The sequence below is a fragment of the Podospora bellae-mahoneyi genome, chromosome 6, assembly GCF_035222275.1.
Source record: "Podospora bellae-mahoneyi strain CBS 112042 chromosome 6, whole genome shotgun sequence".
Lineage (NCBI taxonomy): Eukaryota > Fungi > Ascomycota > Sordariomycetes > Sordariales > Podosporaceae > Podospora > Podospora bellae-mahoneyi.
Window position 1 is genome coordinate 3874080 of NC_085885.1, and position 20515 is coordinate 3894594.

The 20515-nt window shown below is 52.8% G+C and overlaps 9 protein-coding genes across 9 annotated transcripts; 6 read left to right on the forward strand and 3 right to left on the reverse strand.

Annotated features, from left to right (window-relative positions):
• The first annotated feature begins 487 nt into the window (after window positions 1-487).
• On the forward strand, window positions 488-3041 carry QC761_610770 (uncharacterized protein). The gene is made up of 4 exons (XM_062881485.1): window positions 488-1167; window positions 1234-1587; window positions 1653-2669; window positions 2732-3041. Exons 1-4 carry the CDS (start codon window positions 1027-1029, stop codon window positions 2768-2770), a joined length of 1551 nt encoding a protein of 516 aa, XP_062730227.1. The 5' UTR covers window positions 488-1026; the 3' UTR covers window positions 2771-3041.
• A 1751-nt stretch (window positions 3042-4792) lies between these two features.
• QC761_610780 (uncharacterized protein) lies at window positions 4793-7219 on the forward strand. Its single transcript, XM_062881486.1, has 2 exons — window positions 4793-5429; window positions 5506-7219. Exons 1-2 carry the CDS (start codon window positions 4945-4947, stop codon window positions 6956-6958), a joined length of 1938 nt encoding a protein of 645 aa, XP_062730228.1. The 5' UTR covers window positions 4793-4944; the 3' UTR covers window positions 6959-7219.
• A 1049-nt stretch (window positions 7220-8268) lies between these two features.
• Window positions 8269-8989, forward strand: QC761_610790 (uncharacterized protein; the record flags this gene model as incomplete). Its single annotated transcript, XM_062881487.1, has 2 exons — window positions 8269-8504; window positions 8566-8989. The coding sequence occupies 2 exons, from the start codon at window positions 8269-8271 to the stop codon at window positions 8987-8989; spliced, it is 660 nt and encodes a 219-aa protein (XP_062730229.1).
• A 1-nt stretch (window position 8990) lies between these two features.
• Window positions 8991-10294, reverse strand: FSH3 (Family of serine hydrolases 3; the record flags this gene model as incomplete). Its single annotated transcript, XM_062881488.1, has 2 exons — window positions 8991-9832; window positions 9979-10294. The coding sequence occupies 2 exons, from the start codon at window positions 10292-10294 to the stop codon at window positions 9111-9113; spliced, it is 1038 nt and encodes a 345-aa protein (XP_062730230.1). The 3' UTR covers window positions 8991-9110.
• Window positions 10295-11023: 729 nt separating this feature from the next.
• On the reverse strand, window positions 11024-11444 carry ATP18 (atp18 subunit J of the mitochondrial F1F0 ATP synthase; the record flags this gene model as incomplete). Its single annotated transcript, XM_062881489.1, has 4 exons — window positions 11024-11076; window positions 11164-11214; window positions 11299-11328; window positions 11396-11444. 4 exons carry the CDS (start codon window positions 11442-11444, stop codon window positions 11024-11026), a joined length of 183 nt encoding a protein of 60 aa, XP_062730231.1.
• A 459-nt stretch (window positions 11445-11903) lies between these two features.
• On the forward strand, window positions 11904-13849 carry QC761_610820 (uncharacterized protein). Its single transcript, XM_062881490.1, has 2 exons — window positions 11904-13206; window positions 13275-13849. Exons 1-2 carry the CDS (start codon window positions 12579-12581, stop codon window positions 13757-13759), a joined length of 1113 nt encoding a protein of 370 aa, XP_062730232.1. The 5' UTR covers window positions 11904-12578; the 3' UTR covers window positions 13760-13849.
• Window positions 13850-14137: 288 nt separating this feature from the next.
• On the reverse strand, window positions 14138-16873 carry QC761_610830 (uncharacterized protein; the record flags this gene model as incomplete). Its single annotated transcript, XM_062881491.1, has 3 exons — window positions 15267-16873; window positions 14986-15171; window positions 14138-14929 (listed from the first exon to the last, which is right to left on the reverse strand). The coding sequence occupies exons 1-3, from the start codon at window positions 15330-15332 to the stop codon at window positions 14138-14140; spliced, it is 1044 nt and encodes a 347-aa protein (XP_062730233.1). The 5' UTR covers window positions 15333-16873.
• QC761_610840 (uncharacterized protein) lies at window positions 15925-16624 on the forward strand (the record flags this gene model as incomplete). Its single annotated transcript, XM_062881492.1, has 2 exons — window positions 15925-16012; window positions 16080-16624. The coding sequence occupies 2 exons, from the start codon at window positions 15925-15927 to the stop codon at window positions 16622-16624; spliced, it is 633 nt and encodes a 210-aa protein (XP_062730234.1).
• A 2171-nt stretch (window positions 16874-19044) lies between the features above and the next one.
• On the forward strand, window positions 19045-19365 carry QC761_610845 (uncharacterized protein; the record flags this gene model as incomplete). Its single annotated transcript, XM_062881493.1, has 1 exon — window positions 19045-19365. One exon carries the CDS (start codon window positions 19045-19047, stop codon window positions 19363-19365), a length of 321 nt encoding a protein of 106 aa, XP_062730235.1.
• Window positions 19366-20515: the final 1150 nt, after the last annotated feature.

Genomic DNA, 20515 nt, shown 5'->3' on the forward strand with positions numbered 1-20515 from the left:
ATTCGGAGAAGATTACCCACTCTGCTTTCCTTGGTTGAGCCTAGACTCTTATCTCATGCAGCAGTCCAGTCAACTACTAACACTGGAAGACGTGCCTTCTTGGGGTAGAATATTGCTTTTTTCTTTGGTTGTCTTTTCCACGACATGCCCAACTGAACACCTGACTTGGCTGTTGTGTGCTCTCTGGTGCCGAGATATTCAACAGATGAAACCAATCTTTGATTATCTACGGGAGGTACCCTCTCAGATCTTCTGTCCAAGTATATTTCTGGCCCCGCATTCTCATCACGTCTAGCCTCCAATACCAATGTGGGTGAACAGGCTGAAATGGGGTTCCAAAATCCCGACCACCAATGAAGGTTGACGTCGAAATAATAATACCCCAAGCACATGGCTTAATGACAGGGGTCTAAATGGATTGGACTTCTTTTGCATACCGCCCCTCACGTCTTCTCCGCATTCGTTTGACTTACAAACTGACAGACGACTCCTCTTCCCCAGATTCTGCTGTCCAGCATCCAAGCTGGGTACGAGGGCAAGGGTCATGGTTACAATTTAGTCCAGCCAAGTTGGCTCCGGTCCATTGGCCGCTCGTCTTGTGACCCCGACCGCTCTGCCATAACTGCAGTGGTTGGGGTCGGCACTTGGGATTCTGATGTTCACGGTAGGGGTATCAACGCCCATCCAGGGTTGCAGACAGAAATATATTAAATGGGACTCTTACCTTCCGAACCTCCCACCCATCCCGCCAACAACTCTGCCATCATCTGCATCCTTAGCTCTGTTCTTTTTACTTGCTGGCTGCAGTGAGGCAAAGACAGGGGTATCTGTAGAGATACACGGGGTCTTTCTTGGTTCAATCTCTTGTCTCTGCAAACGTGGCATAGATCAGCCTCTTTCCTTTTAGCCATTGCTACCGACTCTTTTATCTGAACGCCTCTCTCCGTCCTCTACTCCTTCAAGTCTTACTTGACACCTTCTCGACATCTTCCTTTCTAACCTCGGTCCGGTCACGACAACAACAAGATGCCGTCTCCAGGAGAAGAAACGTGGAAGGATCACTGGAAGTGCTTCGTGGCATGTGGTATCATTGTACTCTCGCCATTCCAGTATGGCGTGGATTTTGGTCTCATCGGTGGTCTGCAGGCCATGGTTGGCTTCCTCAAGGTTTGTTTACTCACCATTCAGCTCATCACCCCCCTTGTGAGACAACTCTGACAAGAGTGGCACCAGATCTACGGTCATCCAGCCCCCGACACCGCCATCGGATGGAACCTCGATACGACAAGACAGCAATTGATCTCGAGTCTCATGACCCTTGGCGCCTTCATCTCGTCCGGAACGGCAGGCATCGTGGCCACATACGTGAGCAGAAGGCAGTGTCTCTGGGCTGCTTGCGCTCTGTGCTGCGTCAGCAACGTGATCATGATGGCTACTGAGGACATTGGCGCGCTCTATGCTGGCCGCTTCCTCATTGGGTTGGCCAATGGATATTTCATGACCTTTAGCCAGCTGTATATCCAGGAATCGAGTCCTGCCAGATACAGGGGTTGGTTTTTGACCGCCTTCCAGTTCTTCACTTCCTTTGTGAGCACCGTTGTTTCTTCTTCACACATCGCTATTGAAATAAAGGCTGACAGAAAGCTGAACAGGGTACTCTGATCGGCACCATCATCGACTGGGCCACCGCTAAGCGCCCCGACAAGTCCGCCTACTTGATTCCCCTCGGCATGATCTACATCATCCCTGTCATCATGACCGTCGCCCTCTTCTTCATTCCCGAGTCCCCCCGCTGGCTCATCCTCCAAGGCGACTACGAGAAGGGTGTCAAGGCTCTCCGGTGGTTGCGTCCCGTTGGCGCCGATGTCGATGCCGAGGGTGCCGAAATCAAAGCCGCCATCGACAGGGAGAAGGAGCTCAGCAGCAGCATCAGCGTCATGGACATGTTCAAGAACCCCATCGACAGAAGACGCACCGGTCTCGCCGTTGGTGCTGTCCTCTTGCAAGCCGCCTCCGGTTCCATGTTCGTCATCGCCTACAAGGCCTACTTCCTCGCCATGTCCAAGGTCTCGGACCCGTTCGCTATGAGCAACGTCCTCTCCGCCATGGGGATCCTCGCCATCTTCTTCAACAGCTTGATCGTCGTCCGCTGGGGCAGACGCCGCGTCGTCCTCACCACCGGTCTGGCCATCTGCGGTATCCTCCAGCTGATCATCGCTGTTGTCTACCATATCCTGGGCGCAACCAATACCACCGGAATTGTCCTGGTAGCCCTGACCTGCGTCTACATGATGACCTACAACGGCATGATCTCCACCTACGCCTGGCTCGCAGGCGGAGAGATCCCCTCTCAGCGTCTCAGAAGCTACACTTTCGGTCTCGCCGCCGCCGTTGGTTTCTTCGGCGCCTGGCTCACAACTTTTACAGCGCCATATTTCATCAATCCTGCCTCTCTCGCGTGGGGTCCCAAGTATGGCTTCATCTGGTTCCCCAGCTGTATCATCGGTGTGCTCTGGGTTCTGTTCTTCTTGCCCGAGACCAAGGGCCGCACCCTCGAGGAGATTGACGAGATGTTTGAGGCCAAGCTGCCTGCGCGCAAGTTCAGACACCACATCTGTGTTGGCCATGTGAATACTGCCGAGAAAATTGATGATCGCGCTTCGGAAAAGGTGAGCCCCCCAACCCCTGAGCTTTGGATTAGGGTTAGGGTTATGATACTAACTTTTTGCAGACACCCACCGAGGTTCAACATGCCGAAGTGAAGGCTTAAATCGTTTCCTTGTTTTGCCGTCTATAGAATTGAGGATCAATTGTCTTAGATACAGACAAGGCTTTTGGGAGGGTTGAATGCGATGAGTAATGCGGAGGAGAGTTGTGCCTAGATAAACATAGAGATGCAACTGGAAGCCAAATCTCTATCACATATTTTCATCTGCCGCGGCTTCTGCATTGGTATTGGTTCCATAAGGGGGCATTTTGCATGACAGATACTGGGCCAGCTTTATGACAGAGGATCGGACCAACGCAATATCAAATGCAACATTCTGTCCATGCTTATTGTCTGTGTTGAATCTTCACAGATCAGTATCACCTAGGTGTATGATATCATAGCCCATACCCCCAAATGCAAATCAATAGGCCTTTAAAGACATTTCAAAGGCCTAGTAACTATCTTTAAAGGCCTATTTAATATGTTAAAAGGCTTATTAATGATGTTTAAACGCCTATGAACTATAAACACTTATACCTATCTTTAAACGCCTATTAGATATATTTAAAGGCATATTAATTTTGTTTAAAGGCAAGTGAAGTAGCTTTGAAGGTATATGAACTATCTTTAAAGGCCTATTAACTATGTTGAAAGGGCTTACACCTTTTCAATCGAATTTTTGTAATTGAAGCCCTCACGGAAAGCCTGGCAGTTGAAGTTCTTGCAGAAGTCTGGCAGTTGAAGGTCTGGCAGTTGAAGCCTTGGATAAGGTGGTGTGAGGTTCAAGGCTTGCATCGGCGCGTGGCCATCGGGCATCAACACCACAGCACTATTAACCAAAACACTTTCACAAATATATACTGTAATTTGTAAGACAAAAAAATGCATTGCAATGTTGGTGATAATAGAAATAAGTGGATGTAATGGAAAATAGTTGGTGAGAATATTATAATATGGGAGTAATCCCCCCCTAGAAAAAGGATAATGCGCCCTTAAAATTCCTTATGTATTATATTTAAAGGCCTATTAGCTATGTTCAAAGGCCCATGCACTATCTTTAAACGCCTACTGACTGTCTTTAATAAACACTATAGGGTGAGATGGATGCCAACTTATCCCGCCATCTAACATTGTAACACCTTGCTGAGTACACTGTAGCAGATATCCTGTCGATGATATAGAGAGTAACAGATTTGCAGTTTCTTTGATGGTATATCAGCGGTTTGACAAAATCATCAAGGTACATGACCCCCAGTGTTGGATGCACCCGCGACGGGACGATATCGCAGTGTTGCTGTAAAATCTTCGGTCAAACTGAAGTGAGCCTCATTCAGCCATAATAACAGCATCCTGACCGCTGAGACTCAATCATTCACCACCGGCCCGAATGCTCTATCTAGATTAGACGTCGGTTTCTGGTGTCATTGTCACCGCACTACCGGCTTGGCAGTCCTCCGAGCCTGAACACGCAGTCTGGGACACCAGTCGACCATCGCCAATGAACTACCAGACAGTCAGATCTCCAATACCATACTCCATAGCTGTGTTGGGGGCTGGTTGCACTGGCTGATGCTGTGCGTCGTTCATATTTCCCAAGCCGGACCGATCTATCCTCGCCTTCCTTTCTTTCTGCTCTCGCATACTGTCATCAGTCGTTGGGAGTAGGTGAGCTTGCCGGTTTGGCCCCCGGCTGGTGACACGGCTCTCTTGAAATACTCATCACATTTTTGCCTGCCGGCCATCTTCTGTAGTCTTCCGCGATAAAGATAGCAACTTGGCGCCACCAAGACGTGAAGGCTGTCCGGGTATCGGCTAGTAGGCCAGGTATGAGGGGAATCAAGTCTTGGAAAGGCAAGTACAAACGATACACACACAGAGACTGCAGTTACCCCTGTGAAACGCCATCCATCGAGACCAGACAGTGGTCTATGGTCGTCATCAGTGCGGGTGCAACCTGTGACCCAAAGGAGTACGGATGATGATGATGATGATGATGAAGAAGCAGAAGAGGGGAGCCGGGAAGGTGTGGGGAGGTCTGCCTGGAGAAGCTCCGGTCTGCTCCCCACCAGAGCCCTTTTAACTCGTGATTGTGCCACTGCAATCCGCTGTGTCAACAAACATAAAACCTTAACTTGCAGCTTACCACGCTTGGGGATGGGCCCTGGCTCTAATACGAGCATCCGCAATCCAGAGCCAATTCCGATCTGGTGGGAACAGCCACAACGGCTCAACCGATGTCATTCATACAGTTCCAACCCCCTTTTCCCTTTCCTCCCTCGTCCTACCAGCACAGCTATTCATACAGACACTCCCGTGACTGGCGGAGAGCGGGCATCGTGCGCTCGTCTCCCTTCCGGAATCATGGCAGGCACGGCTCTGCCTTCTTGCCTCCATGTCTAGGAGGGCGTTTTCACGCCGCTGCGGCCTCCCTGGTTGCTAACGTCGGGACCCCTCGACCAAGCTCAATATATCCATCAACAATTCCAAGCTCCACGGCCATCCCATACCAAGAACCGTTCGCGGCTGCACCGCCGGAGAATTACATGATGCAAGGGAATCCAACAAATACAGGTGCTCCGCCGGAGAAACCGTTGGTCCCGAGCAGCACTGCAGATTGGGAAGCCAAAAAAGATGTCATCAGGCAGCTGTACATGGACGAAAATCGCATTTTGAACGAGGTCATCGATATTATGCACCGCGTTCACAGGTTCAAGGCAACGTAAGCTGGCTCTCTCTCTCCTCGGACCGAAGATAGTAGCCAGGCCGAGTTAACGTGTGAGACAATGACAATGCAGAGCGAGAATGTACAAAGGCCAGTTCCACAAGTGGGAGTGGTCAAAGTACAACACCAGAAAGGGACGAAGCCAGAACGCCTTGATGCCCGCTCAGTCCAGGGCAACGAAGAAGCGAGCACACGACGCCGACAACACCGTCAGTAGTGAGACGGCCGCAGCTCACCTTGACTTTGGTCTTCCAACTGTCCAGTCAACTGGGAGCCAAGCTGTGATGGCAAGAGTTGGAAATGCGATGAACACGCCGCTCTTGCATCAAAACTCCGACTTTCGCAATGTTGAATTCTCTCTCGATGCGTACAAGGCGCTGATCAACATTTGGTCCCCCGGTGACAAGCCGTGGAAGTCTTCGATTCCGTCACCTCCCGCCGCGCCTGCTGGAACCATACTTCAACAAGTTCAGCAAGCGCTAGCTTTGTTTGATCGGGGGCAGAATGCAGGAGGAATCCAAATCCTGGACTCGGTCAATGAAAGAATAGCCTCTGCTCTCACAATCACCGCATCCTCTTCTTCTTCGGCAGCCTGTGGTGACAACAAGACCGGCACCGAGATCACCACCACCACCACTGCCACCACCGCCACCACTGCCAACATCCCCATCGAAATCATATGGGACTGTTTTCTTGCCGTCCCCCAGCTGATCCTCACCGCCAACCGGCCCGAGCTACTAAGTCTCTTCATGGACTACCTCGCCCGCTACGCCAACATCACCCTATCGTCGGGGCACCCCCTTACCAAAATCTCATGCCATCTCGCCGCCTTGACCCGTGCGTTTTCCATCCACCGCCAGCAAAAGAACAATCACCCCCAAACCAGCCAAGAAGAAGCCCTCAACATGCTCAAAATGTATGTCTCCGAGTCCTGGACCCTCTGGCTCGACCTCATCACCGAGACACGCGGGCCGAAAGACCATGTCACCATCCACCTCCGCCGTGGGTACGCAGTGCTCATGGAGGAAGACGGCGATTCCCCGGGACGAGGAAGCTCAAGGTTACTTACCGATTTTACGTCCAGTCTGGACGAGTCGATCCAGATCCGCGGGGAGGAGGCCACCACTGCACGGGTGCTAGAGTTGGAGGAGTTACTGGCCAAGATGTATATGCCACTTTTTACGCCAAAGAAGCTGGCGCACGCGGAGAAGATGCTCAAGGATGTGATCACAAAGGTGGTGACGAGGCTGGGGAAAGGGGGGACGAGGGCGGACACAGAAATGGGGTACAATGACCGGTTTCTGCTCTTCATTGTCAAGCACTTCTTGGCAAGGATAGCAGATCATGAAGGGAATTTGGAAGCTGGGCGGAAGTGGAGGAGGGAGAGCTTGGAGACGGAGAAGAAGGATTTGTTTTGGAGGCAGACGTCCCAGATGGTGGAGGAGGGCTTGAGGGCGGATGGGAGGGAGGAGGAGGCGGAAGAGATTAAGCGGGAGATGGAGGAAGTGATGCCCAAAGAGGAGTAGGAGGAGGAGGAGGAGGAGGGACCCGAAAACAGCATGACAACTTGGATTGTTTTGTTTCAGTTTGGTGTGTTTACCTGCCATGGAGGCAGTATGAGGGGGTGCTGTGGCTGCGGAGAGGGTTGAAAGCCTTCAACGGGTGGCAAAAAGAGATACCTATGATTTGGCTTTGGATTTCCCCTTCTTTGTATCCATACCTTACCTGAAAGCTTTGGATGTAGCGAAATTTGAGACACGGGACCACACACCTATCTGATACACGGCAGTGACGAGCACCGACTCCGACTCCTTCACCATCGCTCCCACATTCTCTGTTCCTCAAAACCGGGGAGTTGCTTATCCTCGTGCAATTTGACAGAGGGGGGCCTGCACGGGTGTAACCTGCTCGCCTAGGAAGACTGCTTTACCAGTTAGCTGACACTGAAAGCTTGGCCCGAAAAAGCTGTGCTACGGCCGATACCCGAGTTCGGCTGATCAGAGGAGAAGGCTGTGGAGTGAAAGAGGGTTATCTATCGGAGGATACAGCAATAAGCTTGTATGCAAGCTGCCTCGCAGACGACGGGGGATGCTGTGCAAGTGCGATGGTGGTGTCTGGTTCGCCATGTCCTCGAGAAATACTACGTTACCAGTGATGAGAATTAAGCCGACCTTCGCCCAGAAATATCTGAGCACAATTTCAACTGATGCACCAGCTTTCTCAGTGGGGAGGATGGTATGGCACATGTCATGCAAACCTGAAATTGCCTGGTGCTCGACGGTAGGGGGCAGCCCCTGACAGTTGCCCGGCCAACTTGGGCCAACTAACCCCTGAGTTTGCTACCCTATGGGTTCTGGCCCCATCCCATTGCGTCTCCTGAGCGTGAAATGAGAAGTATCTCCAGGCAACCAGAAAGGCAGTAATTGACGAGAGTAGCACGAGACTGAGTTTTCAATATTTCTATTTTGGCATGCCCGCTCACCTAGCTCATCGCTCCGCTCGGGACCGTGGTATCACGGTGACATCAACCTTGCCACCCGCGACGGAAAGCCTATCCGGCACAACCAATCCACGACAGGGAGTCCCACTCCTAGAGAGCAATCATTGAAGCTGGGGTAAGAAGTTGTCAGCTCGGCGACCGGGATGGAGCTGTCATGGCCAAGAGCTGACCGAGTGACAACACAATGACGTCCACGACTGAGCTGTCACCAAACACAATGCCTCCCTATAACTGCGTTACCCCTTTTTCTTCTTGCCATGTAACAAAAACAACTCACCGGACACTTTTTCCCTCGGTCAAAAGAGGAAAAGCATCCAGCCAGCAGTTACAGCCGAAATGTCCGAGCCCGACTTGTCCAAGATCGCCCGCGATGCCGAGCGGGACCTGAACACGTATCAGTCCAAGACCGGCTCCTCCAGACGAGGACTGGATGACTCTGGTGTCCCTGACACGTCGGCTAACAAGATGTTTTCCGGCTCGACTGTCAAGACGGGGGTCGACTTTGTCACCAGCAAGAGCTACAACCGTCGCATTCCGGGTGATGAAGGAGGTGATGTGGACGACAAGGGACAGTAAGCCATTGCTGCCCGAGAGGAGTACAAAATGAAAAGCAGGGGCTTACCAGATTCGCAGCTGGGTCCATGGCCGGGCGTATGAGGGTGAAGGTGGTCCAGAAGACAAGACAGCTCACATCTATCAGCATAATCCGGGCGGGATTGACGAGGCAACAGTGAGGAAGTGGGGCAAGGATCCGGTTGAGCTGGAAAGGGCTACACTCCGGAAGGACAGGCCTGATCTGCTCCCTTCCGAGGAAGCACTCGGCGGGAGAGCTAACGAGCCGGCTCACCAGGGCGACGTTTCCGAACAAGGTAGACTGGCGTGCAAGGCCAATTTGGGACGGGATGAGGAGGACAAGAGAGAGCTGCCGAGCCAAGGGTCAGGTGGTTCCCGCTACAAGGCGGCCTACTATGAGACACCCGAGAGTGTGCCCGATCAAGGAGCTGATGCGGGTGTGATTCCGCCCAAGTCCTCAACGGGAATATCACGGAACATCTAGTCGGTCAATTGATACTGTCGAGTAGTGTAATATGGTGAATGTTCTGTTCTGTCTATCATCTATTAATGTATCCCGCGTAGTGCATAAAGGTGCAGATGTGATGTTGGAATGACCGACAATCTCAAAGCTTCTCGTCCTCACGAGGGGCCTCCGTTAGAGACTGTAGCACAAATCCAGCCAGCGGCACCACCCACTCTTTGCTCACGGGCACATAATGCCCGCCCGGATGGACCACCTTGACTGCCCCCTCCGACCTTTCCACCAGCCCCTGACTCCTGCTCTCATCCACCACTGTATCCAAACCACCAAAATAGTGCAAGCTCGGCGTCTTCACCTTTGGCTGATAAAGCCACCCGCTCAGGTACTGGTCCACAGCCCAGAACCCAGAGTACGACACCCAAAACTTGAGCGGCTGTCTGCCGTTTGCGGCCCGTATACTTTCCACCCACTCCTTGTGCTCCTCAGCCGGCTGCCTGAACCCTTCCAACGCGGCAGCAAGAATGGAAGCTACACAACCCCCCTGACTGAACCCAATCACACCTTCGATACCGCCGCCGGTCTCTTCGATAGCGGAGGCGAGCTGTAACATTCCCTGCTGGACAAGACGATACGACCCAGTAGCTTCGTCTTTGCGGAACCAAGCCCAAGAGTCTATCTCCTCGTCCTCTCTTCCTTCGTTGTCGGATGACGGCTGATACCCCGGGATGTCGCGGGGGTACAGCCGGTTGGGGGCGGTGGGGTAGATGAGAGAAGGGATGAGATTTCGGGGAGCCAGAGCCTTGACGAGGAGCTTTTCCACCGCGCGGGTTTTGGCGCGAAACAGGGGACCAGATTGAGTGTAGCCTATTTTTTGCCAGTGTTAGTGAGCTGAGGTCAAACATGAGAGTAAGTAGTACAAGTGAGAGGTGCGGTGAGGGGTAACCGATACGACAAGTCGAGAGTAAAAGCGCTCATATATGAGTCTCTAGGTCCGCAAAAAAAAGGCTTACCATGAAGCATCAATATTTTGACTTCCTTCTTTGGTGGCTTGTTGTTGACGGCCTTGCCCCTGGGAACTGGCGTGGAAGCCCCGGAGATGGGAGTCTGCGTGCCGCTTTGTGTCTCGGCCATGGTGGTGCTGCAAAAGAGACTTCTCTGACTAACGCTGAAGAAACGCACAACTTGAAAAAAGGAATGGATCCGAGATTGCGACCTGCTGGCGACAAATCTCCAGGTGTGAAATGACAGCATGTGAATAAAAGCTGTCAACTGCGGCGGCGGCGTCCATCCAGTCTTCTCGGATTGCCAGCGGGATTGGCTCGGCATGACACATGCGGCCAGCGTTGGGGTTCGAACTTGGGCTTAAAAATCACGATAAGATAGGGCCCACTGGAGGCGAATCACCCAGGGGCATAGCTTGAACAGACATGATTTTTGCTAAGATCACGGGATGCCACATGGGCTTACTTATTTTCTTGGGGGTATCGTTCATCTACGAGCAGCAACAGAGACATGTAACCTCTACTGATTCCCAACGTATCCTAAAGCAGCAAAACGTGCTCTCAACGCGGGCGCCCAGCAATGGGTAGAAATTCAATCTATGCCAGAGCGAAAACATCCATACCAACGGGAGAATGGTGATGAATGTCGATAACCCACTGCGAACAGTGAGTAGCTGGCAAATGCTGTTGACCTGAGTCTTGAGCAACCCCCGATCCCTCTTGATAACCTGAAAAACTGGCTTCACAACTCCTGATATCGACATCAGACTCTGAATTGAGCAGTCATACAGGTTGGTTCTCGGCAAAGCGACTGGAAAGCTGTAGATGCCATCCGTTTCACCCTTCCTCTCTGCAACCTCCCGCGCAAACAAGGGGAACACATCGAAACCGCCGACACAGCTCAATTGATGTTGGCTGCCTGCTATGATACATATACACTGGCGCAAATGACCTCGGGGCTCGCGTTCAGGGGGAATAAGAATCGTGGGTCAAGGAAATTGCTGCACCGCTCTCGTCTCTTGTATTCCAACAACCGTCGTCAACAGCGTCTTCTTTAATGGGAGGCCTTGGCGTTGGGGTTGCGGGGGTCGTTCTTGAACTCGTCGCCTGTGGGGGAGTATTGTTAGTATTTGGGAACTCGGTGGATCGTGGGCGCAGGGAGTCGGCGAGGACAGGAGGGGCGGAGGGGCATACTGTTCATCATGGCAGTCTGGGCCGAGTTGACGCCATAGGCAATGACCACGGCTGGTAGGAGTCGAGGTTAGTTACTGAAGAGAGCAGCCCGGGGGAGGTGGCGTCGAGTTATAGTCGGGTTAGGTAGTGACATACCGGCAGCGAAGAAGGGAGCCATGGGACGCACTGTGGTCATTCAATCGTCAGTCAGCGCACATGATGATGGGGGGATTCAATTGGGACAGCAACATACAAACGGGCGTCGGGAACTTCTTGAAGGGGGCAACTCCGAGCCAAGACATGGTGACGGTTATCTTCTGGGTTAGAAGATGGACTGGGTTCGGGTGACGTTGTTGATGGAGGTTGTCGGGGTTGTCGAAAACGAGCGTTTTTCACGGTTGCTTCCGGCTCCCGAAAGCTGCCAACCAGCGTTGCCGAGAGGCGGAAGAGGTGCCTGAATTGTAAGGCTTTCAGCGGTTCAGTCCAAGCTGAGGTGACCCAAACTTCACTTTAAATCCTTGGCATGGACGGAATCCGTGGAAATGATTCTCCGGCTTCTCCACTCCAAAGTGAAGCTAGGCGAGTCCAGGCGCGTGACATCATAACCCCCGCACCTCACCAACCCCAGACAAGCAAACGGGCATCAAGGCCCGGGCTTGCGCCAGACCCTGGACATATTACCAAGGTGGACAGCCAGCTGGGGTGCTGGACTGATATTTGCTGCATGAAGATGGACTTCAGGCTCACTCGCCTCAGGCAGGGGACCAGCTGACGTTGCTTTCCGGACTGGCTGTTGACTTGTACTCATCTGTTCCCTGTTCCCAGCTCTCCAAGCTTCCCCCTTCACTTCAGTTTACCTGAAAAGGAAAACACCTTACCTTAAAGCTCTCCTCGAACCCCTCCTCACCAACCAAATTATCACCAACTTTACCTACCTACTTTACGCTCTCAAGTGCGGGGGAAATAGCTGTGCGCACCGTAGCACCCGGCCGCCTCTCTGTCCAATTATCCTCCGTCTTCCCCCTCCTTTACTACCATCCTCTTTGATTTGCCCTCCCCTTCCCCTTCTCGCTCTCAGATTGTGCCGTGCCTGCCACTGCCACTTCCAGGTTGCTTCCTCTGCTGTGCTCTGTCTGCACCCACGCCACAAGCTTACCCGGCAGACCGTTGCCCGTCCGCCTTCTGCTGTTACATCTGCTTCGTTGCTGCTCTTGCGTTTCGAACTCTCCGAGACGTCCCATTCGGCACCACATATCGAACCATTCCAAGCACCGCACCGGCGCTCGATTTTCTTTGTTTGCTATTTCTAGCGCGCAATTGAAACTTGTCAAGGCTGACCGTTCCGGCGAGCGACACTTTTATCTGACTCGCTGCTTCGAGAGACAGTTTTCTTCAGGCTGGCCGATCGACAAGCGAAGTAAACAACCACCGAAATCATGCTATCAAGACAACTTGCTCGTCGCGCCGCGGCTGGCGCTGTCGTCCGGCCGGTAACCACCAGAGCCTTTACCACCTCACTCGCCCTCTCGTCAAAACGCACCCCCTCCCTCGGGGACATCGAGCCAGAGCAGCAGGAAGTATTCAACAAGAAGCAGAAGGAGTTCCGGTTAAAGCTTGCGGAGGCGCAGAAGCAGCGGGAAGCCAGTGCGTTTGCCTCGTCTTCTTCTTCTTCTTCTTCTTCTTCTTCAACATCGACCTCCTCTTCCCCATCCACCTCGGCCTTGGGCCTTGGAAAGCTAAGCACAGGGTCGAGCACCGCTACAGGAACCACTGCCAACGCGGCCGAGCACGAGCCCCCTCGCAAGGCGGGCCCCCTGACGAACCTGATTTACGGGACAAAGGAGGGCCGCGAGATGGACGCCCAGATCGAGGCCAGCTTCAGCCAGGTGCTGGCGCGCGGCAAGTATGTGCACTCGATTGTCTTCCACGAGGTCAAGCCCAAGGACGTGGACGAGTATGTCGAGCTGGTGGGCAAGTGGTATCCCCGCATGGCCAGCATGCCGGAGAATAAGGTTCATCTGGTGGGCAGTTGGAGAACGGAGGTTGGCGACTGCGAGACATTTGGTATGTTTTCTTTTTGATACCTGTGTAGCTCCCGTCGTTTGGGTGACTAATCTGCTTTGTCTCAACAGTACACATCTGGGAATATCAGCGCTATCAAGGCTATCATGCCTCCTTGAACGCCATCTCCCGCCACCCGGAATATCCAGCCTTTGAAAAGAAGCTCCGCGGCTTGATTCGCAGCAAAAAGTCCTCTCTCATGCAAGAGTTCTCTTTCTGGCCAACGACCCCTCCCCGACAGCTCGGCGGCATCTTTGAGCTGCGCTCCTACACGCTCCATCCCGGTAACCTTCTCGAGTGGGAGACGCACTGGAGGCGCGGACTCAAGGCCAGGCGCGAGGTGATGGAAGGTGTGGGAGCCTGGTTTGTGCAGATTGGCGATCTCAACACGGTGCACCACCTCTGGCAGTTTGCTGATCTCGAGGAGCGCAAGATCCGCCGCGAGAAGAGCTGGAGCCAGGAGGGCTGGGCCGAAACAGTGCACAAGACGGTACCCCTGATCCAGGAAATGAAGAGCAGGATTCTGGTGCCCATGCCTTGGTCTCCAGTGGCCTAAACATCCATCCAGACATGTTTTTTTGTTTGACCGCACCTGTAGCTAGCCAGGCATGCTAAACTTGCTAATCATAAATCAATTCGAACCAAACCATGAACCTACCCAATACTCCCCGTGCTTTGTGCCATGTGTAATTCAAGTGTGAGAATGTCTGAAACAGCACATGAACCCTTTCGAGTAGTACGTCCGATCCAACTCCAGCCAATGTGAACAACAACCACTCCTTGTCATTTGATCAACGTTCCCTATTCCTGCACTGCCATCAAGTGTTTCGTCAGCTTCCTCCCCTGTCCCATCCAGTCCCAGTGGTATGGCCTTGTACTAGTGGCCACCCCCAGTGACGCTCGACCCGCGATGACTACGAGGATAAGACGATGCCTAATCCTCCATTTCTTCCCCCATGACAGCTGCCAGATTCCTCCTCGCCAAGCTCAGCGTATGCGTCAGAGCCGTGAGCTTGGCTGTCAAACTCATGAGACTGGGATCCGCACTCTCGACCCTGACCTTTTCCCTCACATACACCTCGACCTCTTTTCTTCGGGTGCCTGAGAGCACCGGCGCCAAGGGAATGTTTGGATCGTGGTTGCTATTGTGAATGTGCGGTAGCCCGGTCAAGTCGCCACCTGTGCAGCAGTACCCGAAAACCCGCTCGGCTTCGTCGTGTTCGAGACGGCGGGCGGTGCCAATGGCGAGGGCAAGCTTAGTGCTAAAGTGTACAGGGGCGTGGGCGGGTTCGAGGGTTCGGAGCCAGAGGACCAGACTTGAGTCCTGAATGGTGAGGTGGAAGGACAGGCAAGGATGAGAGGACTGGTTGTGCGAGCTGTTGGAGGGGATGGTCAAGGGCGGGATGAAGTGGGAGGGCGCTGCGGAGCGAGAGGTCCAAGAGGGATCCGAGTTGAGAAGAGGCGGCCCTTTGAGAATGGCGAGGGACTCTGTAAAGGACTGCGAGAGGAGGCGCAGCTGGGCCGACAGAAACTGGGGGGAGGATGTATTCTTGTCCAAGGTTGGCGAGGACTCGGTTGGGTACGAGTAACTGAGGGTCAAATTGAGGAGGTCGATCGAGTGGGTAAGCAAAGTGTGGAGGGTAGTAAGCGGGCCGAGGTGTATGGGATGGTCGGGGTTGATGCTTATTGTTTGCTGAGGAAGGGTGCGCAGACGAAGGTGGATGGTCTATTTCACAAACGTTAGGGAACATCAGCGACACAGGAGATCGGGAAACAACAAACCCCCTTGACAATGCGCGTTCCGACACGGGTGATGGTGCCCTTTACTATCTCATTTCGAGGGGTGCTCAACACCAGAGTAGATCCGGGATCGATGGGCGCAAGGAGCGCATAGCAATCTTCGAGGCCATGCTTGAGGTTGGTGAGGGTTTCGTGGAGCTCTTGAACAAGCCAGCCGAGTTCGCGTTCCTGTGTTTGCGGTGGTGTAAGTGGAGGTCTAACCACGACCCAAGATTCCAAAAGCGTCTCAGCCATTGTGCTCCTGCTCCAAATCAGCGACGTACTTCACATTCCCTAATGGCGACCTTAAGTTCTTCTGGCGCAATTCGAGGCCAGATTTCGACAGACATGGTTTACGCGTCCCGGGCTATCGTGATGTTTGATTCGAGATGTAGGCATCCATATTACGATTGAGACTCTGTCGGTTGTATGGTGACTGTCAGCAACAATGATGGTGTGCCTGGATTATGGATATCATATGCATACAAAAGAGAACAAAACCGTTGGAAGCTGAAGTGGTATGATGCTGCTGTCTGAGACGCTGTCGCAATTGTTGGCGGGGAGCTCCATGTTAGCCAGCAAATACGGCAGGCGGTCAAAGCTCCAGTGGGGCTCTTCAGCCTTGGCCCGCCCAGTTCTGGGGTTGACGGTCCCACTAACGGCTTTGAACTTTTGACACCATCCATCCATCAACTACGCCAACCTCTGACGACGGGACTCACTCTCTACACTTTGCATAGCCGGCACTAACTACACCGGCAGAGCCTCTGTGACAGGTTCCAAGCCTTAATCATACAGAGATATTGTTGCTCCAACTCTTGCACCCACAGGCCGCATCGCATATCCATCCAAGAAGCCATCCCCCCCATCTAGTCAACGGCGATCTCTCTTTTGCGGCTATCATACACCCGGCGACGCACCAACTTCTCCAGTCGCAGTGCCATGGCCTCTCCAATGACACAGCAGCCTGTGGGCGCACCAACTACGCTGCCAAACAAACCCGAAAACAAGCTCCCACCCATTCCAGATGGTTCGTTACCCTCACCTAGAGCGACCGCAAATCTGGCCCACTCTGCTAACACTTTTGGGGTATGCATGCTCTCGAATCCGCAAACGCCCCCTTCCTCTCCCTCCTCACCGGCGCACCTTGAAGTCGGCCGCATCCTCTAGCAATTTCCAAAACCAGACGACACCCGACATTGATGGCTACCTGCCCCCTCCTCGCGCGAATCGCACCCAGATCATCAAGGTGGCCTCTTCAGCCTCCCACATGTCACTTGTAAAACGCGTACGAAAGGCACTGGAGAGCGCCCGAAATAACCAACAGGGAACAACAAAAGGTCTGCCCTTGGCAGCACGTGTTGCCGCTCTGGGTGCGAAGAATGGGAGATCAGACCAAACCGGGCCAATATCAGATGCGCTGGATGATGTCGTGCTTATTGCGACGGGGAGGGCAATTCAGAAGGCGGTTGAGGTGGGGGCCTCGTTCACGAGAGAACGAGATTTGATTGTGATTGCGAGGACGAAGACGGTACAGGCAGTGGACGACATCGAAATGATGGACGAGGATGCGGAGGAGGAGGACTCGGCGCGGATCAGACATGTTAGTTGTGTCGAGGTTGGAGTGAGGTGGGCCAGCTGATTGTAGCAGAAGCCAGGAGAGATCCACTGGGAGATTCAACAGCAACATCACATTGGCGTTTTGGGCGGTTATTGGATATGCAAGGGAAATATGACATGGGCGTTGTTTGGGTTTTGGCTTGAAGTGGGCATAATTGGTGGGGGATATACCCGGAGGCCATATGTTATGCGTTTGGGGACACGATCATGATCTCTGGACTAGGGGTTTTTTTTTTTCGTCAAATGATGTGGCGAGGGCCAGTTCTACTGCATTTTCACGAGTCACGCGATGGTGCAAGACGCTTATTGCACATGGTACAACTGTCGAAGCATATATGGCATCGAATACTCTCCTGCCGCCACTAGGTTACAACATTCGCAAGTGACAGCAGTCTCAGTCGGGTTCAAGCCGGGCTTGGAGTGGTCGGGCAATGTCGACGGGCGTCATGGTGGCGCCGGTTTGTGTCGTTCTCGTAAAGATACTGACTGCGAGGTTCAATGATGGTGAAGAATAATGTCGAAACTCTCAACGAACAGCCATTTCAAGGCGTCATTTATGTTCTAGGCTTTGGGCGATGAACACCAACAGCTCCAAACTAGCTTCTAAGAAATACCGATAGCAACACTTTCGGGGTTATGGTTTAGCCAGATCAGTCACCTACCCGGCCTATTTGGTACATCTCTCGAATACTTGAATCAAGACATCATAACCACCCTCACTGAGCAGCAGACATAGTCAGGTAGCGCAGTCGTTAAAGACCGGGGCTCGTGTACGCACACGTCCGAGCCTTATGAGGGGGATATAATATACCGAGCACTGAGGTGGGCTTGAAGCTCCGCGCTGGAATGCTCTCCCGTTGCCTCGGAGAATAAGGGGCAGTGTTTTGTCTGCGCATCATGACCCAAATTGCGTCACTCGAATGTGTCGTCAACAATTCCAAGTCATGCAAGGCAGCCTGATGGTCGGATATCCACAGCATTAAGGTTTTTGAAAATGCCACATGGCACCAATAGTTAAAGTTTTCGGACGCCAGGTGTTGGGCCTCAACTGCTTTCAAAACAAGAAAAAAATGGCGCAGTTTTGGAATTGGATTAGTTTTACGCAGTAGTATAGGTGGATTGATCATCATCCCTCTGAAGGGGGAAGCATCGTGAAACTGACCCTTTGTTGTTTTGACCGTTTTTTTTTTTTTTGTTTGTGACCCCCTGCGCATGGACCATCCATCCGTTGTTCTGCTTGGGATCGTCGCAAAGCAGGGCCGAGAAATGGTGCGGAAAAAGAGCGATCCATCTTTCCCCAGGAAAACGCACGGGCAGCTCTCGAAAGGAAAGAAGCGTTGGTCTCGGCTCACACTTCCCGTTGGCACGTCATGTCAGGCACACCAATCAGAACACGCGCCTAGGTGGGGCGCTCTTCTCGAAAGCAAATTGCACAAATTTCACCAACGTCCATTATGCCGCCTCGAATTGGTCCAGACTTTGCCGCTGCCTCCTCGAGAAGATCCTGACTTCGGGAGCTGTTGGACGGGAATCAAGAAGATGGCAAAGACAGACAGATGAAGTCGAAACAGACTGCTAGCCAAGTGTGGCTGTCGAGTCCAGGTGCCAGGATGATGTGATCCGATGTGTGGATGCCAAAAAGGAAGCGGCTTTGCTGGCACAGCATGCATGCCCTTTTTGGGATGGCGGCCAACGTGACAAGGTAGGGTTCGCACTGACAGAGCGAGATCGGGAGTTGGACCTGCAATTTCCTGCATGAAACAGCTCTTGCCCTTGCGCGCCGTGCGGCTGCTCATCATGGCCATGACGAGAGAAAGACGAGTTTATCCGCCAGAGGGAGACGGGGTCGGCCGATGAAGGGGGCCTGGCAACGAGGGCCAGGACGGGAGCCAGCCAGCGGGCGGCAAAAGGTGAGAGACAGCTCTCAGCAGAGGGAGACAAACAACCAAGTAGAGAGACAAGCAGGGATGCCTTGGATGTGGTGGGCTTGCTGCAGGTACCGCTGCAACATCGTCCGTGGCGCCAATCCCCTTGCGGGGAAGCCCGCGGTACGTACCTTTGTTATTATCGGTCCCAATCACTTGGCAGGCCAGGCGCAATTTGCCGTCCCCCAGACATATCGTGGGCTCTCCCGCCGTTGTCCTTCGTCCTCGCCCTCTCTTCACCCTCTCACCAGCCTCACTCTTTCGCTGCACTGCACCGCACGCACGCTTCACCTCAGACTTCGTTGGCAAAGTCTATCTTTTGGAAGCTGCTCCTGCTCACTCGACGTGGCCTAAATTCATTCATTCTGCTATCTATCCATCTCCAACTCTGCCAACAGATTAGCCCAACCTACCACTGTACATTTGTACCGCACATACAAGCAAACATTGATACACAAAAGGAGGATTTTTGCCCGAGCCGGACGGATCACCACAAACATCTACAAACATCTTCACAATGCAGCTCTCAGCGCTCTTCACTGTCCTCCTCCTGCCTCTCATGGTCGTTGCCGAGGGCGAGTCCACCACCACCAAGACAAAGACTCTGACTCTCACCGAGACCCTCACCCTCCAGCGTCTCCAAGCCGCTCACACGGGTTCGCACAACTCCACCGCCGCCCTCCAAACCGGTGCCACCACCACCTTCAACCCTGCCGCCTCGACCACCACATCAGGACCGACACTCGACCCCACACCGGACAATGCTGCCGGTGCTCTCAATGCCGCCAACGTTGCCGCCGCCGCCATGGCCGGCATTGTCGTTGTTGCTTTCCTCTAAGCAGGCAACAGCGGTAATTTCATTCTGATGAATGATGGGGTCTGGGAGGAGCTATTGGGCACTATCAATCCGATTCTACGATGCGAGCATCTTACCAATCATTTCTTTTGTCTCTGAGCGAGGCGCGATATTCTTGGTTCGGCCCCTTCCCGGTCAGCTTCATCATCACCATCAGACAGCCTTCTCATGAGCATATGACCATTTTTGACGACATCAAGAACAAATCATTTTACAACAAAAAATCTCCCATCGCCAAAGCGGGCTTGGGAATCGCGACTACTCCACGGTTGTCAGCACCCTTCTTATTCTTTAAACCTTAATTCTTTTCTTTTGTCTGACAATCTCGACACTTGTTGCGAACAACAACAACACTTTATAACAATCTTCGATTCTCGAGTTCAGGCAGGCCGGGGCGCGTTCTCTTGTCACTTGACGAGAAGCGCTTGACGATATTGGGCCTCGGGATACCCTCACAAACTTGGACCATGACCACTTTTTAGCAACACTTCTATTCGTTCTTCCAGCAGTATTAGCCACCGCCGCCACCCGATACCGCAGCAACCATGATGCTCTTCCCAGTTCAAGGCCAGAATCCGCCTCTTTTAAGCCTTTTACGCAGCATACGACCAAACGTACTCTTTACGACCACGACTCAGATACCCAAATACCCCCTCCCACTTCACTTCTTGAGGCCTCGGTCTTGAGTGAGATGCAACAACTGGCTGCTTTGTGTGATTCGGTGGTGATTGGTTACGTTTGCTGGCTGGACCTTTTATCCTCTTTTTTAACCTTCAACCAACTTCTTCCACATCCAACAAAACTTGTGTGTGGTGAAGAGAAGTACATCGGATCTTTGACTTTGCATATATGGGGGACGGGAGGCAGGAAAAAGTTTCAAGGCCGGGGTCGGGGATCTGTTGGCGTACGGCAAACCTTCTAACACACACATATTTTGACGATGCGAATGGATGGAGGAGAGACACCATTCGCGCATGATATGGGAGGAGAAACAAAGAGAGAGATGGATTGGAGGAAACACAACACTTTTCTTCTTTTCTTGAACACACTTCTTTTTAGCCTTCTATACATGCACAAGTTATTGATACCCCTTTATTTTTCCTTTTGAGAGCATGACCAGCTTCGCCGCTTA